The sequence below is a fragment of the Diabrotica virgifera genome, chromosome 1 (genome assembly GCF_917563875.1).
Source record: "Diabrotica virgifera virgifera chromosome 1, PGI_DIABVI_V3a".
NCBI lineage: Eukaryota > Metazoa > Arthropoda > Insecta > Coleoptera > Chrysomelidae > Diabrotica > Diabrotica virgifera.
In genome coordinates, this window is record NC_065443.1 from 152,498,932 (window position 1) to 152,517,152 (window position 18,221).

Sequence of the window (18,221 nt, forward strand, 5' to 3'; positions counted from 1 at the left end):
TAACTAGTCATGACAGGTGACGTAATAGTGACAGATGACGTTACAGAGCCAATGTGACCGATAATTTTAAGTGGGACCTTATGGCAAGTGATACCTCGTTTGAAAGGTATTCAAAATACCTATTCAGTCATATTAATTTTTTTCGGTTTTAGTTGATTTTGATTTTGGTGAATAAATTAAATAAATATAATATTGTAGTTTCGCATTTAATTAATAAAAATTCAAATGTCCGCCTATGGTTTTCTTGTCAAAAAAGTTGACGTTTTTTAATTCTCTAGTAGTTTTTACGTCAACGTCAACCTTTTTGACAAGTAATCATATGCGGAGTTTTGAATTTTTATTAATTAAATGCGAAACTACAATTTTATATTTATTTCATTTCTTCATCAAAATTAGCTTAAACTCAAACAAAATTAGTATTACTGAATAGGTATTTTGAATACCTTTCAAACGATGTATTCAATTACTATTACAGATTAAACATGGTAATACCTCGTAATATGTCTGAAAAAATACACCCTACAAATTATAATGTAGATATGCACCAGGGGAAAACTCTGTACTTCCCAGAGCTTACATCCTCAGGACTTAAATCTCTTTACTTTTTCTATTTCCTGATTTACTATCTGTACTCTGACATTGTATATAGTCTGTCTATACTAATTAACTATTCTAAATAGGAAATAAGCCACAATTTAACTAAAAAAATGATTTTATTAACGTTTCGGCGTCCAAATCGGATGTCGTTGTCAAAATACAAAAAAATGATTTTATTAACGCTTCGACGTCCAAATCGGATGTCGTTGTCAAAATACAACGACATCTGATTTGGACATCAAAACGTTAATAAAATCATTTTTTAGTTAAATTGTGGGTTATTTCGCATTTAGAATAGTTAATTACAAAAATGCCACCAGAAAATAGCTTCTGTCTATACTACTTTTGCTGATGACCATGAGTTTTCTTTTCTTTGTATTTATTTTAGGACCATAGTTTTGACTTATGTTCCAAAATAGCCAAACAGAGAGCAAAGAAAGCAAAAGATTTTAATCAGATTAGATGTATCCGAGATGAAAATAATAAAATACTAGTTCACGAAAGGGATGTCAAAAAGAGATGGAGAAAGTACTTTGACAGCTTATTAAATGAAGAATTTGACAGACAGCCTGTAGAGTCAACGGAGACAGTAGCAGCAATGGTCACCAAAATAATCAACGAGGAAGTGGCTCAAGCGCTTCAAAAAATAAAGAAAGGAAAAGCGGTAGGACCAGATGATATTCCTGGGGAAGTATGGAGAGCATTGGGAGAGACAGGAACAAGGTGGCTAGCAGGTCTATTTAATAGAATTATGGAAGTCGGACAAATGCCAGACGAATGGAGAAGCAGTATACTGGTACCTGTTTAAAAAAACAAGGGAGATATACAACAATGTACAAACTACAGGGCTATAAAACTGCTTAGCCACACCATGAAAATATGGGAAAGAGTAATTGACAGACGGATATGTGAAGAGACCGAAATATCCGAGAATCAATTTGGCTTTATGCAGGGTAGATCAACAACAGTTGCAATTTTTTATTATAAGACAGTTAATGGAAAAATACAGGAGTAAAGAAACAAACGCTCATATGGTACTCATTGATCTTGAGAAAGCATATGATAGAGTTCCTCGAGAGATTCTGTGGTGGGCACTCAATAAGAAAGGAGTCCCTGGTGAATATGTAAAGATTGTGAGGGATATGTATGAGGGAGTAACGACTAGTGTTAGGACAGGTGTGGGAGAGACTGATAAATTTCATGTGAAAGTAGGATTGCACCAAGGCTCTGTGCTTAGTCCGTATTTATTCTCATTAGTTTTGGACCAGATAACAGCGAAACTACAGGGTAACATTCCATGGTGCTTAATGTATGCTGATGATGTCGTGTTAGTAGGAAATAGTGAAAGAGACTTAGAACAAAAACTGGAACAGTGGAGACAAGCTCTGAAAGAAAAAGGTTTAAAACTTAGTAGGACAAAAACAGAGTATTTGGAATGTTCATTTAAAGATGGAGCTACTACAAATAAAATGGTATCTTTGGATGGTGAAATGATTGTGAAAAGCAATAGTTTTAAGTACCTAGGATCGGTATTACAGAGTAATGGAGAAATAGATGGAGATGCATGCAGTAGAATTAGGGCTGGATGGATGAAGTGGAAAGAAGCGAGTGGTGTGTTGTGTGACAGAAAAATTGCAATGAAGCTGAAGGGAAAATTCTATAAAACAACCATAAGACCGGCTATGATGTACGGAACTGAATGTTGGGCAGTGAAAAAGAAAGAGGAACAACGAATCCATGTGGCGGAAATGAGAATGCTTAGATGGATGAGTGGAGTGACAAAGAAGGATAAAATTAGAAATGAGTATATTAGGGGAAGTCTAGGTGTGGCACCAATTGATGCCAAAATGAGAGAGCATAGGTTAAGATGGTTTGGTCATGTTCAACGTCGAGACGTTAATCACCCAATACGAAGAATAGCTGAAGTGCAGATTCCTGGAAGGAGTAGGAGAGGAAGACCAAAGAACACCTGGGGGGAGGCGATAAGGCAAGATATGTTGGTAAAGGGGATTAACATTGATATGACCCAAGATAGAATTGTGTGGAGAAATGCAATTAGGGAAGCCGACCCCACATAGGGATAAGGCAAAGAGAATGATGATGATGAGTTTTGACTTATGTTATTGACTTTATTTATTAGCAACTGCAACTCTTTCTCATCATTGGCAAGGGGGACCATGTTGCCAGCATATCTAATGTTATTAAGTTTTTATTTTTCTGAGTTTTATATAAGTTGACTGGTTCCAATATAAGTTCTTGATAGTCCTTATAGCCACTTTACATGATGCAAGTAACTGCGAAATTTATTGCACAAGTTCTTGCAGCAATAGAAATTGCATCGTGTCATACGAAAATTGCACAGAAAAATTGCTGCAACTTATTGCATCAAGAAGTTGCAGCTAAATAGAACCTGCGCTATTTTTCATGCAATTTTTTCTGCAATTTGGTTATATTTTTAGTAACTTTTGCTTCTAAGGCTACGCTGTTTCGGCTGCCCAAAAGCAAAACCAAGTATCTCACTTTTTTTCACAACACGTTTTTTTGCATTTTCACACTTACTTTCTTTTGGTCTATGTAGAAAAAAATACAAATAAATTTTTTTTTATGTATTTCTCGAAATAAAAACAAGTATCTGCCCGTTTTTGGAGAAACATCGCGTTTTTTTTTGTATTTACAAAACCATAACCAAGTATCACACTAATCCCCATTTCAAAACAAAGTATTAAACAAGAGATACTTGGTTATGAAGTAGTAACTAGTCTCATGCTTGCTTTTGTTGTGGTTTGGTATATGATACTTTGTTTTGATTTGGGAAAATATCAATGGGCGTTGGCAAAACCGAAATCAAAACATTTAGTAAAGTGTCAAATGTGAGAGGGACATTATTGTTTTATTCAAAATAAACGTTCATTAAAGTCTGTTAGCTAGCCTGAGTCATGATATTTTGAGGTTATTTTCGTTGTTAAATGTGTGTTAAGTAAATTAAAGCTTATAAAAGTTTCGCAGTTACTAGTATTGAGTTCCTAGTGAATGATAAATCATGAGCATGTCAGATCGCACCAAAAAATTACTTGATCTCGCTTTGGACAATGTAAATAAACCCGATGAAGAAATAACAACTGCTCCGTTTTATAGACTACGACCTCGTGCAGAGTCAAGGTAAATTATTTTATTTATTTATTTTAATACTAAGTTTAATATTAGAACCTACTAACTATCCATAATTAATAATTGTTTTGGTGTTTTTTTAAATTCCTAATTATATCTCACACACGATCTAATGTAATTTAACTAACTACAAAGAACATACTTCTGTACAGGGTGTTACAACAGTGTCGGCTCGAAAAACTATAGGGTAACTCCTGAGGTCATTTGTAACCAAAAAGGTCAAATAAATTTTTTTATTTGAAAAATACTTTTTAAATATTTTTGATAAAAATACTTCTCGCTGAGAAGCAGAGCAGGGGCTCCCTAAAAACCTTTTGGACGATTGTAGAAAATGATTTCTTATTTAATTTGTTTTTAAAAAAAATTGCAGTCTATTTTGCCATGACTCCATTGAGGCGTATGTAAAAGCCTCTTCCACGCATTGGCTGAATAAATGTAATAATCTCTCTCTTCCACAGTTGGAAGACGGATTGAAAGTAGACTGCACATAATAATATGTACGTATGTTTATGCTCAACATGAGGCATATATTAATAGGGGCACAAACAAATTGAATTTATTCCATGTAACATGTTGACGATTAGTATAATTTTATGTTTTTTTTTTATTTGTTACAGAAAAAATACAACACATAATCTTCCTGAAGACAATGAATCATTCGTGTTCTCTTCCGATGACTCGATTATTGATCCAGACATTACCATGCAAGATCTTGTTGGAACTTACAGCTATGAAGACTACGATTTTCCAGAATCAAATCAAAGTCAACTAATATGGAGACATTCTCTGGAAATAAAAACCAATGCGGTACTTACAACACCGCCAGAAAAAGCAGACTTGGAAGATCATCAGCCAACATTTGTATCTCTGGAAAATGTACCTTGTACAGGAGTTTATACGGAGACACCAGCAGCTTACCATTCGGACCCCGATGTTGGAGTAATTACGAGTAACGAAGCTCCAGAAACAGCAGACTTGGAAGACCATCAGCCATCATTTGCATCACTGAAAAATGTACCTTGTACAGGAGTTTACACAGAGACACCAGCAGCTTACCATTCGGACCCCGATGTTGGAGTAATTACGAGTAACGAAACTCCAGAGACAGCAGACTTGGAAGACCATCAGCCATCATTTGCATCACTGAAAAATGTACCTTGTACAGGAGTTTACACAGAGACACCAGCAGCTTACCATTCGGATCCCGATGCTGGAGTAATTACGAGTAACGAATCTCCAGAGACAGCAGACTTGGAAGAAAATCAGCCGACAATTTCATCACTGGAAAATGTATCAAAACGTGAAATAGCAAACAGAATAAAAATAGGCAAAAATAAAAGAAAATACCCAATAAAATTGGTCCCTTGCTCAAGAAAATGCAGAAGAAGCTGCGAGGTAATCACATCACAGCAAAGAAAAGACATATGGGAAAAATATTGGGACATGTCATATGTAGACAGAAAAAGGTGGCTTTGCAATAATATACAGATAGAAAAACCTAAAAAGGTAAGCACAAAACCAACTGAACCAAAAAAGAAGAATAAACCTAAGACAGAAAGCAGGTATTATTTTTTTCCAACAACCGATGAAGATGGTAATAAAAATAATGTCCAAGTATGCAAGACGTTTTTTCTGAATACCTTAGGTTTTAAGTGTGATGCTGCCATAACGTCGGTAAGTAAGTGCGTAAAAAGTGATCCCTTCATCGGAAACATAAAGGAAAAAAGAGGTGGTAGAAGGAGAAAAGTTTTAGTCAAAACTATTATTGAAACACATATAAATTCATTCCATCCCTGTGTCAGCCATTACCGGCGATATAACGCACCTAAGGTTAAATATTTGCCTAGAGAGCTGACGTTGAAATTAATGTTTGACGACTTCAAGTCCAAATATCCAAATTTTTGTGCAATTGAATCATATAGAAAAGTATTAAAATCGATGAATATATCTTTTTGTCTACCAAAAAGTGACAAGTGCAGTGATTGTCAGATCCTAGAATTAAAATTAAGTGAAAATCCTGAAGATATTTCCATTCAGGAAGAATATAACCTTCACAAATTAAAAGTTGCCCAGTCAACATCAGCATATAAAAATGACAGTGAAAAGTATAGCTCACCAAACTATTCAGGATCTGAAATAAAAATTGTATCAATGGATTTACAGAAAGTCCTTCTATTGCCAGTAATGCCACAATTCAAAGATGCCTTCTTTGTTAGTAAGCTAGTAGTTTTCAATTTAACTTTTGCTTCATTAGGAAAGAGAGGTGAAAGTGTGTGTGTAGTATGGCATGAAGGTCTAGGAGACAGAAGCGGAAGTAGCATCATAGATGCTATATATTGTTTCATTAACAAGCATCGCGATACAAAGAAATTCATCATTTGGTCAGACAATTGTACAGCGCAAAATAAAAATTATATTTTATACACCTCACTCATTCAAATTGTAAATCAAGTAAATGGACCTGATGAGATAACAATAAAATACTTAACTAAAGGACACACTCACATGTCAGCTGATGGTGTGCATGGAAATATCGAGTCCAATATAAGAAAAAAGAATATTTACGACTTTGACGATTTAAAAATTGCCATAGAGCAATCGAGGGCTGGTCTACTGGTTATAGAACCAACTCTAGGTAACAAATGGCAAAAGAAGAAAAGAAGTGTCCGAAAAAATAATGAAACAGAAGATCCTCTTAATGGGTTTTATCTCAAGGATCTGGTTGAAGTGAAGTTTGTGAAAACCAAGAGGACATTATTTTATAAAAAAGACTTCAATGAGGCAGATTATGAGATCATAGACTTCCTACAAAAGAAATTTGACGAAAAAAAACCGATTGAACGAGACTATAGAATACGAGGCATTGAATCACACAAAAAAAAGGAAATAATACAAAAGCTTCTCCCTCTTATGCCCATGAACAGGAGAAAGTTTTGGGAAGATTTACCTGAATGTGTGAATGCTCAAGATTTGGTAACGAATGGAGAAATTACGGATATCATTGAATGAACAAATAGTTACACTTTAGGTTCCACACTTTCAGACGTATTTTTTAAGAGACTTAAAACTTTATTTAATTTTTTAAGATAAAGAGGCTAGAAAAACTTTATAGTCGACACAAGTGATAATTTTAAATTTAAATTTCACTAAGGCTAAGGGAGTCTAAATTTTATGTTCAAACTAAAAAACTTTATGTTCAACACCTTTGAGAAGTGATAATTTTTATTTTTAATTTTAATGTATGATTTTTGTAAAAAAATTCTAATAAAGGCAACTTTTAACTGTGTCAAAATTTATTTATTATTTTACTTGGTTATGATACAAATAAATCACAAAACTTTGTATAAATATCCAGAACAATTGAAAGTATGTGCTTATACTTGTTTATGGCGTGGGAATATAAGGCACGTTATAACAAAAAGCACCTCAAAACAAAGTATCTGAAATTAAATCCGGTTTTCTTAAAAAAATAATGTTTAAATCAATAAATTGATATCATAACAGGAAAGAGCTATTTTTTCTCAACATTCTTAGTTAAAAAAAAATATACTTTTACCTCTTTTTGTAGTTAGTAAACGTATTTTTAGTTTTCTTGCTCTCCTGTAAAATTTAAAAAATGATAGTTGCTTGGTTTTGCTTTTGGGCAGCCGGTTTGTGTTTATTACTTTTCTGTCAGCTTCTGATGACATTGACATTCTGTCGTTCTCCCAAGTTTGATTGTTTACCAATTTTATTTTAATTAAGAATGGGCGCGTTCACCAGATGCAAACGTTGGCAATCAGTTTGCGCTTTATGCTTCTGAACGACTTGCTAACGTCAAACATGTTTGGAAAGCGGTCGCCATTTTTGCAAACATAAAATATTTAAGTTGAACTTTGCAAACGTGTTGAATATTGAAAAAATATGGCGGGAATTTAAATTGTATATATTGTAGAATATATTGATAAGGGTTTTATATATAAAATAAAGGCTACTGAAGACATTCTGCTACGTTATTATCTATTAAATATATTTTCTTTTTTCCTTTAATAAAAAAAAATAAATTCAAAAACGTATTTATTGAGAAAATTTATTTTAGGTTACGTTCAAACGAAGCAAGCAAAATGTCAAATTTTAACCTAAACAACTAACCGTTCAGCTCGCTGTCAACAAGTTTAGAATCAAAGCGCAAACATTTGTGAACGTGTTTGCATCTGGTGAACGCAGTCATTGTAATAATTAACACAGGTCATGATGAAAGTACAATAAAATGCTAAATAATCAATACAAAGTGAATTTTTAACCTTTATTTAAGTAACAATTTAACAGTATTATGGTAATTATGGAAAAAAAGGCAGCTGAGAAGGAAATGAAACAAATGTAAATAAAAACTAAAATAAAAGCAGGTTAAGGTTAAATCAAATAAGACTTTTGATTTAAGAGTTTCTTCTCTGTCAACTGTCAAAGAAATTTCTTTCTATTTCATGTCAGTTTAAGCAATTGTTTGCACTGTGTAATCACTTTATTGCAGAAAGTTAGTTGCAACCTACTGCACAAGTTCTTGCGCAAGAAATTGTGCAATTAATTTCGCAATTACTTGCATCGTGTAAAGTGGCTATTATATTTTAAGTAAATAAAATGAAAAACACAATTAACATAATATGCTGCTTTCGGTAAATATAAACATAGTAAATGTATCCTGAAAAACAGCTCCAGTGTACAACACTTGTATATTGCTGGCGTGTGTACCTATGGATTAGAGAGCATGTACCATGAAGTCTACAAAAAAACCAAAACTGTCACAATAATCAATGGAACAAAATATGCTTGGAGTGTCACTGACAGATAGCTATCTTTATTTTGCTGGTATCTGATGCCCATGATCAGTAACATCTTTTGTTCCATGATTTGTCATAGCAAGGTTAATTATATTAGGGGTACTCTACTAGTATATAAAGCAGTGGTACCCGATTCCCTGCCGCATCCTTAAGCCATTGACTATTTTTTAAATTTTCATAAAGAGTGCCCTTCCACTTAATAGCTCGCCAGTCCGGATCACTTGGTGATCACCAGTGGTTATAAAGATTGGAAAAATTGGAGAATAAAACAGAACAAAAGTCTGAGACATCATGGAGAAAGTGACGAAAATAAAATGGTCATATTTTATCACATATTTTTTTGTTTAAATGTCACACAAAGATTAAATAGTCCTTGGATTTTGTTATCAACATAGTTAAAATAATAGCTTAGAAGAATTTCCTACCTGTTGGGACAATGTTCCATGCTCATTCTTTTCTGCAAATCTAGGGAATGCCATATGCATAACCTGAAGTAACAGAATTGGAGGAACTGTATTTCCTTTGTCCATGTTGCTATAAAGATCTCTAAGTGCTGCTGTTATTGATTGAGCTGGTACAACATTACTACCAGTTAGCTTGATAGCTGCAAATTTGGAAGTAAAAATATAACAATAAAAATTAAATAATTATGCAAAAATAAAAATGTTTTCAATAAGACAAAGAAGCAATTATGTTCCTGGTGAAATAGTAATGTCAATTATGAATACTTTACCTTCCTGATAACTCTGAAGAGCTTCTCTTAACTCAGGAACAGCTTTTAAACATTGTACAGTTGCATTCATGTAACAAGTATTTCCTAAGTTTGTTAAACCCGCTGGCAACTCAAGCTAAAAAAAGATAATGGTATATTAGTATTTCTTAACATAGGTCTAAATTTGTTATTATTAGGAAGGACATACTGGAATGAATTGGATTAGACGTAAGATCATATCAATAGTCAACAATATAATTATATTATAAATAATTTGCAACAATTAGGGAGATCAATAATTGATAGAAGCAATCAAAATAAAGAGAGGAATAGAGCAGTGATGCATACTGTCTCCAATATTCTATAATGTATATTCAGAACATACACACTGTTTAGTGTTGGATTAGATGTAGCCCACTAAAGGAAACGTTAAAATCGACAACATTGCTTATGAGCCTTGCCACTTTAGCATGACGAATGACAGAATGAATCGGCACGAATCAAGTGCATTATGTAGGAAGCAGTGTTGCCATGTATAGGGTGTACATCTAATTTACTAAAGTTAAAACTAAAATTAAATTTCTACTAAAGTTAAATTTACTAAAATAAACTAAACAGTCTGCATAATGAACCTGGCCCTAGCAGATGTTGATGAAGGAATACTGTTAAACAGCAACAACAAGAACATAATTTATGTTACACAGACAATATCGTCATCTTCGCAGATAGTTTAAAAAAACTACCTACGCTTTATAATAATAGCAGAGAAATGGAAAGAGTTGGTTTATATTTTAAAGAATAAATAAGTATATGGTCTTCAATAAAACCAAAATTAGACCTGGACAACTGTTAGACAACCAATAACTAATAGAATGGGTCAACAATTACTGCTATCTGGGCAGATTTAATCTCAGGGCAGATTTAATCTGAGTTATCTAATTAATGTCAACTTGCTGAGATGTTATGTTTTCTGTTCTTTTGTACAGTGTGGAATCGTGGACTTTGTCCAAGGCATCTATTAAGCACTTTGAATCGTTTAAAATGTGGTGCTACAGACACATACTGAGAATCTCTTGGATGGACAGAGTTACTAATAATAAGGTCTTCCAAAGAAAGTAGAAGGACCACGAAATAAGCATAGTTACAAAACTATGCAAACTGGAATATATGTGCCATATAATGCATAACGAAAATCAGTACAGCAGAAATCATTCTGCAGGGTAAGGTGCATGGCACGAGAGGACCAGGAAAGGGTAGGATATCATGGCTGCGTAATCTGTGAGATTGGTAAAACTTAATAACTACAGAACTTTTTAGAGCAGCAGTCAGTAAAATTAGAATAGCCATATTGGTAGCCAACATTCTTAATGGATAGGCACTGCAGTAAGGTCATTCTTAATGAAATTATGGAGAATGCATAGTATTACTTGAGCAAACTTCAACTTCACTAAAGGCAAGTACAGTATGATCAATATGATAAACATTATAAACCAGATCATTGATATGTTGATGTAAAGTCCAAGATAACTGGGAGTAATTTTAACAAAACTAGTTTTTAAAAATAATTATGTGACTCTTACTATTCTTTTGTAGCTATGATATACAATAATTGGTATTATAGTTATATGTACATAAGCATACTTACAGCTGTGGCAAGTTCACTTTCATTCATGTCTTCCACAAAAACAGTTTTTTCAACCGGTTCTTTAGGCACATCTTCTTCTTTGCTGCCCATTAACAAAATAGTCACTCCCTAGTAAAAACACATGTATAAGATTCAAATAAATTGTTAGAAAAGACCTTTTGAATAAAAAAGTTTCGTAATACATGTTATCAACAAAAATAACCAAATGCATAAAAAAAAGGAATAACAGCAGCTTTTAAAACTAACAAAAACTTAGGTAAATAGATTAAGAACAATAAGAGCAAAAAGAAAAAGCAATTACAGAGTGGTGTATAGAAATTGACATGCAGTGAGTCCAAAAATTTACATGTCAAACTGACAGAACCTTTGACAAAAGCAAAACAGAACACAAAAGGGGTTTCAACGATAGAAAAATAGATTCTATGTATGCACTTCACCTTCTAGATCATAATCATTCTTTTAATGAACAGTATCAAATTCTTCATATTCAAAATAAAGGCCTTTTATTAGAATCTATGGAAATTAATAAAGCAAAAAATACAGGTATAAGTAATTCTGAATGACCAACTTGAGAAAAACAACTCCCCACTCCTTAACCTATTCAGTTAGAGACTTTAATGCTTGCACTTTGTAATCAGCCATGATGGGTGATCATGTGATTGTCTATGTCTTCTTGTAGTGGGTATCTTCTTTGATCTTTCCAGAGCATTCGACAGTCTTAAATTTGAATTTGTCCTTAACAAATTGTATGTCCACGGAATAAGAGGTAACATGTTAAATTTATTGAACTCATATCTTCTGGAGAGGAAATTCTATGTTGAATTAAACAAGGAAAGGTCAGACATCTTCAGTGTAGATGTAGGAGTGCCGCAGGGATCTGTGTTGGGACCACTGCTATTTCTTATTTTTGTCAATGACCTACCCGATCATATTACTCATGACCACATTGTAATGTACGCAGATGACTCATCTGTGATTGTATCAGCACATACATACGTAGAGCTTCAAAATAGAGTGTCAAGGGTTATCAGATTATTCCAAACATGGTGTACACAAAACTTGCTACAACTGAATATTGATAAAACATCGTATATACATTTTAGATGCAAACGAAATATGCCAGTTGTGTCTATTCCTGAAATTGTGAATATTCCAAACATAAAATTTTTAGGTGTATTCTTGGACCAGTTTATGAGTTGGGATGTTCACGTTGAATATGTTAATAAGAAACTAAATTGTTCATTCTATGCTTTAGTACAGTTGAAGAGAACACTCAGTATTAAAACTCTCATTAATGTATATTATTCTTTGGTTTATTGTCACCTTACTTATAATGTTACGTTATGGGGTAATTCCACAAAATCAGACACAGTGTTTATTAAACAGAAGAGAATTATTAGACTTATCTTCAATATTCCTTTTGGGCATACTTGTAAGCAAGTTTTCATTAATAACAATATCTTACCGTTGCCTTCCATATATATCTTGAAATCCATATTGTATATTAAGCATAATTTACATTCATTCAAGAGAAATTCTGATTTACATGCATACTCAACTAGGAATGCCAATCAGTTTGTTACTGTTGGTCACAAACTATCCAAATTTGAGAAGTCCACAGATTATGTGGGGGTCAGGCTATATAATCATCTTCCAAATGAAGTTAGATCTTTGCATCCGGTGAAATTCAAAAGAGTTGTGAAAAGTATACTATGTAAACATGCATTCTACAGTGTAGAAGAATACTTAGCAACTAGATTGCTGTTATGAGTTCTGTCTAATATTAATAATTTTCATATTTATCACTGTACATTATGTTAAATCTAAAATTTAAGTGTATGTATAGGTATTTGATTATGTCTCTGTGACTATATTGTGTTGTATATCTGACGTGTATATCCATCTTTATGATGGCAGCTGTAAAGCTATACCAATAAAGTATTCTATTCTATTCTATTCTATTCTATGATTGGCACAATTATTGTGAAAGTGTCCACACTCTCTCCTATGGCGGCTACAACCCAAGTAGGACCCTGGTCTCCCCCAGCATCAGCCTCCAAGTATCTCTCTCTCTCTGGCTCCTCTCCTCCAGTTGTCCACCCTCAATACATTGGTTCTCACTTCGTCTATCCACCTCTTGCTTGGTCTTCCTACTGGCAGACGTCCCACCATATAAGCGTTCTGCTAGGTGTTCTGTCGTTATCCATTCTTATAAGGTGACCTGCCCAGCGCAATCTTTGTATTTTTGCTATAGAGGGTTATCTGTAATATTCGTATAACTCGTGGTTGAACCTTATTCTCCATATACAGTCGTCTGTAATTATAATAACCTCATTTAATATTATTTATTACTTGGTGATTCCCTTAAAGATTCTCTGAAAATCCAACAATTCGCGGATCGTCGGCAGTCATGAGCGATCATAGACAATCATGGGCGATCATAGACAATCATGGGCGATCATAGACAATCATGGGCAATTATAACTGAGTATGCCCACTACACAATCATGGTTATGCTTGACTGTCTGTAGAAGGGCCATAAAGTGTAGAGTCATGGTAAAAACAGACCACTTGAGAAAGGCACTCTGCTGAAACAGTGGTAGTGACATTAATTTACAATAAATTTTGTAGAAATGTTGATAACCAAAGTTTTCAGTGTTTTATTGTTAGAATCTAATTTTACTAAAAATATTTTCACAAAAGACTGTATCCTGTGTAAATGACAAAGCACATTTTGTAAACAAATGACTTTACTTACATCCTTCAATTTAAAGTTATTCCAGTCGCTATCCTTGAGAGTAACTCCTTTAATCATAACTTTCTGCCTTTCTGGTTGAACCCCAGTTAAAGCAAACAACTGTGCCTTAAATAAAAGAGGGGGTTCTTCTGTATTAACCTCAATATCTGGATATGATTCCTTTCCCCATTTTACTTTTACTAAAAACAATATGTATTATAGAGGAATTTGAGGAAAGACTGAATTTGTACAAAAATATACAATGCAGATTAAAAGTTTGTTTTAGAGAGAATTATTACTTACTTTTGTATTGCGGCATGTTGATTATAATATGATATAGGTTCTAATATCACAGAAAAGTATTTCAAGAGTTGAGTTAACGTTTTACTTTTGTAAATTCTTTAATAACACAATTTATTTCTAACTGGTTTTTCGCCGAGTTGACACAGCAGAAATGTTGTTAAGTCATATGTCAAAATTAAATCTAACCTACAATTCTGACATGCAGGATTACCAATCGGCCAACACCTATCGCCAACAGTCACTGGCGAAAGCGAAAGTTTCTAATCACTTGCTTTTTGCTTTTGCCTTTCCCTATTGTAATAAATTTACTACTTTGTAAATCGAGGTTGATGGACCGAGGGATTGATATGTATACCTATTTTTTAGTGAACAGTAGTTAATAATAAATATTAATCGGTGCTAAAATACATTACTTAATACGGTAATAAGTGAAGTGGGTGATGGTTGACTTTTTGTGAAGTGAATCAAAAACAATTGACAAAATAAAAACAATTGAAAATGGGCAATTGTTTTAGGAGCCCGACTACCACAGATAGAGTAGAAAGAAATAATACTAGAGGCATAGGGGTTAGTCAAATAGAAGACAATACTTTACAAGTCAACCCTATACCAACCCCTCCTTCAGAAGTTGCCAGAGCTCCAGTGGTAAATCCCACCGAGCCAGAGCAACCAAGTGCCCGTATTTTTGTTGCTTTATACGAATACGACGCGAGAACTGATGAAGACCTTAGTTTTAGAAAAGGTGAACATTTAGAAATATTAAATGATACACAAGGAGATTGGTGGTTAGCAAGAAGTAAAAGAACAAGACAAGAGGGGTACATTCCATCAAACTATGTGGCTAAGTTGAAAAGTATTGAAGCAGAACCGTAAGTAAATTTTACTTTTGACTAATATTAAGTAATTATCAAAACAATATTGGTGGTAATCTTCCACAACATGACAGTTGTTTTTCATAATTATCTCGATTATGACAGTCTTGTATCATCCTAGTTTGATTGTTATCCATTGTTTTTGTTTTCTAGTTTGTGATACCTCTTCATCATCCTCTATCTTTTTCTCCTTCGTAAGGATGTAGTGGAGCATGTAATTTGTTTGACTATGTCTATTCAATTATCGCTCTCCTTTTGCTTTGGAGAATGAGTAACCAGTCATGTCTTTTATTTGGTCCAACCATCCTACTGGAGATCTTCCTCTGGATCTTTTGCCCTCTATGTTGTCTTCAACTATCATGTGTTCCATGCCTTCTATTCTTCTAGTTATAAAATATGTCCTAAATATCTCAGTATATTTTGGTTGATGGTTGTGGAGAGTCTAGATTTTAAAGTTCTGCTAGTATTGAATTACATGTGCGATGTGTGGTCCATGTTATGCACATCATTTTATGGTAGATCCACATTTCTCACTACCTCTTCTTAAGAGTGTAGGCACAAATATTTTACGGCTATCCCCACTTTTTCTTTGTTTACACTGCAAATTACATGTGGTAAAATTCTCACTGGTATGGAGATGTAAACATTATTTGATAATGACATTATCACCATTAACTTAGAGATGGCTTTTGAATGATCTTGGATAACTGTTACTTGTATAATCTCTTAAATTATTAATTCAGTTAATTAATATTATTTTTTCACTAACTATCAGTGGCAGCTCGTGATTTTTACAATAGGGGAGGCTATACCTAACTGTAAAATATCCAGACAAATTTGCACTAGCAAAAAAATCTAATTTAAGGCCCCATTTTTTTGACCATTTTTTATTTACATTTTATAATATCATCATAATTCACAATTTCATAATATCATATCATTTTAAAAATAGTTAGTCTAATTGTAAAAGTGTATTACCAAAGTTTGTGTCATTTATTTGTTAACACTTCTATCTCTGTAAGTAGATATGCATATCAAAATAAATACAGATTTGAAGTTTTGCAGTCCATACAGGTTGAAGGTTCACATTTTTTAAGATACTCAACTGAATTTTTTTTAATTCTAAAAGCAGCCTACTGGGAATCCAAAAACACAGTAAATTACCGATATTTTGCTTTTCATTACAGATATCGGAAAAAGTTATTTGAACAAGTTGTTCCAAATATTATTCTAATCCCACATACCAAATTTCATCACACAATTCACACTTTTAGTTTTTTCATTATTTGGAGTCAGGATCCTAAAATCGCAGAGGAGGCTGCTGGCCGATTAGCTGCCCTTGCCCAATCTCCGGGCAGAGTGTGCGTTAAGCGATAATGCAGCTCTAAGGAGACCGGTTCTCCTTAAACCATCCTTAAACGCTGCTGGGCTGCACGGAGCATTAGCAAGTGAGATTTTCCAGCCAGCAGCCTCCTCTGCGATTTTAGGATCCTGACTACAAATAATGAAAAAACTAAAAGTGCGAATTTTGTGATGAAATTTGGTATGTGGGATTAGAATATTATTTGGAATAACTTGTTCAAATAACTTTTTCCGATATCTCCAACGCAAAGCAAAATAGCAAAGTAAACAAAACAGTGTAGCATGTGTAAAAAATTTATGGGGAGGCTAAGCCTCCCTTGCCTCATCTGACCAGCCGCCACTGCTAACTATGTATTCAATGATTACAATAATTTATATAGGTACTATATACAATAAACACTAATACTTAATAGGGAAGAGAGGAAAGTGATAAATTGATTTTTTTACTAATACAGTAAAACCTCAATATAACGGACTTCAGATATAACGGACAAACAATACGGTCAATTATTAAAAAATTAAAAACGTCCCGTTAATATTATATGTACTTAACCTGTCACATACCTAAATACATTGAATACCAAAGGGGTCCCTGTGGACCCTAAACGCTACACTTACCTAAAAGCTTTAGTTGTATATTTTTGCCAAAAAATACAAGATCGCTTGTTCAACGCATGGATCCGGAAATAATTTTGGAAACCAAACGAATACCTCTCAGAAAGTTTTTAGATGAAGTAATGGTTGTATTGCGTGATGAAGATAATGCAGAAGATACAAGAGGTAAATCCTTGCAAAAGAAAAAATGATTTGATGGCCAAGATGCAAACATAGGTTTATAAAAGGGTTGGGAATTTCTAATTTCTGTAGGATAATACATAATAATGCCGGGGAAGAAGTAGGTAACTGAGGAAGATGTTGTACAATGGTTAAAAGTATATGAAGGTTACCCTGGGTATAATATCATGACTGAAAGTGAAATATCTGATGAAATTAAGAACCTAAAAAATGAGGATGGAAGTGAAGATAGCAAAGAGGTCAAAACAAAACTACCAAAAATGAAGTTATCAGAGGTAAGATCGCATCTCGATGATCTAATAACATTTATTGATTATTCATCAGATAACGAAGTTCAACTGTATTATACGCAATTTCGTAAATTTGGAGAGTTGATTATAAAAAAAGAGCAAACTTCAAAAGTGCAAATAAAACTTGATTCCTTTTTCAAAGCAGGATTACCGAAGACAAGCGCATAAATATAAAATTTCACTTCACGACGAAAGATCCAAAGATAATTAAATAAAATTTTGTTTGTGTTTTATTAATATTTATATCTAAATAGGGTACAATTTAAAAAAAAATGTTTTGTGATTTATTTTAAACCTATTTTTATATAAGGGACTTTCGGCTTTAACTAGTCCGTTATATCGAGGTTTTACTGTATATTATTACTATGGAACACTTAGACACATTTTGAACATCTTTAACAACAAAATACTTGGCTCACAGAATATATTCTGGTGTATTCTCTCATTCTCTGCTTGGATCTTCCTTAAATAATAAACAATAAATAACTTTTTATTAATTTCATGTCTTAAATCAATGATTTATCAAATACACTAGCAATATTATTTAATATTACCTATTTAATAAACAACTCAAAATGTTCCTGAAGTCGTGTTAAATATTTAGTAGCCTTGTTTGTCACTGTCTTGTCACCAAATTCTGTTCGACTGATTGCGAACAAAGTGTGATAAAGATGGCGAATGTTCGATTTGGAAAATATCACCACTGATATGGTGTTTATTTTTTCCTATCCTGAAAAAACTAATTAATATTTTTGAAAAATTTAAACGCAGCATGAATGTTTACTTTATTACCGAGGGTAGAAAGGACCTTAGAATAAGCAAAAAGTTTCTTTTGAATGAGATATTTGAAATTAAAAATCACACTAAATTTTATCTTCTTTTTCACCGTTGTAACTGATTAAAATAAACATAGAAGTTTTCAG

At 33.3% G+C, this 18,221-nt stretch overlaps 3 protein-coding genes across 3 annotated transcripts in view; 2 read left to right on the top strand and 1 right to left on the bottom strand.

The window, feature by feature from the left end:
* LOC114327784 (ubiquitin carboxyl-terminal hydrolase 14) overlaps positions 1-14,157 on the bottom strand; it is a 55,151-nt gene extending 40,994 nt beyond the window's left edge. Inside the window, exons 1-5 of the mRNA XM_028276494.2 lie at positions 13,980-14,157; positions 13,698-13,876; positions 10,940-11,047; positions 9,316-9,430; positions 9,008-9,186 (exon numbers count right to left, since the gene is read on the bottom strand). Coding sequence (XP_028132295.1) covers positions 9,008-9,186; positions 9,316-9,430; positions 10,940-11,047; positions 13,698-13,876; positions 13,980-13,995 — 597 coding nt within the window. The 5' untranslated portion in view covers positions 13,996-14,157. The remainder of the gene's footprint in view (positions 1-9,007; positions 9,187-9,315; positions 9,431-10,939; positions 11,048-13,697; positions 13,877-13,979) is intronic.
* On the top strand, positions 2,890-7,057 carry LOC126878759 (uncharacterized). Its single transcript, XM_050641637.1, has 2 exons — positions 2,890-3,756; positions 4,383-7,057. Exons 1-2 carry the CDS (start codon positions 3,638-3,640, stop codon positions 6,772-6,774), a joined length of 2,511 nt encoding a protein of 836 aa, XP_050497594.1. The 5' UTR covers positions 2,890-3,637; the 3' UTR covers positions 6,775-7,057.
* A 50-nt stretch (positions 14,158-14,207) lies between the features above and the next one.
* LOC114327783 (tyrosine-protein kinase Src42A) overlaps positions 14,208-18,221 on the top strand; it is a 460,643-nt gene continuing 456,629 nt past the window's right edge. Inside the window, exon 1 of the mRNA XM_028276491.2 lies at positions 14,208-14,848. Coding sequence (XP_028132292.1) covers positions 14,478-14,848 — 371 coding nt within the window. The 5' untranslated portion in view covers positions 14,208-14,477. The remainder of the gene's footprint in view (positions 14,849-18,221) is intronic.

What these genes read in the sequence shown, in the direction of transcription:
- LOC126878759 (XM_050641637.1), top strand. Translation starts at nt 3,638, where the DNA reads ATGAGCATGTCAGATCGCACCAAAAAATTACTTGATCTCGCTTTGGAC. An exon ending in CGACCTCGTGCAGAGTCAAG is followed by an intron (nt 3,757 to 4,382) that starts GTAAATTATTTT and finishes TATTTGTTACAG; the next exon opens with AAAAAATACAACACATAATC.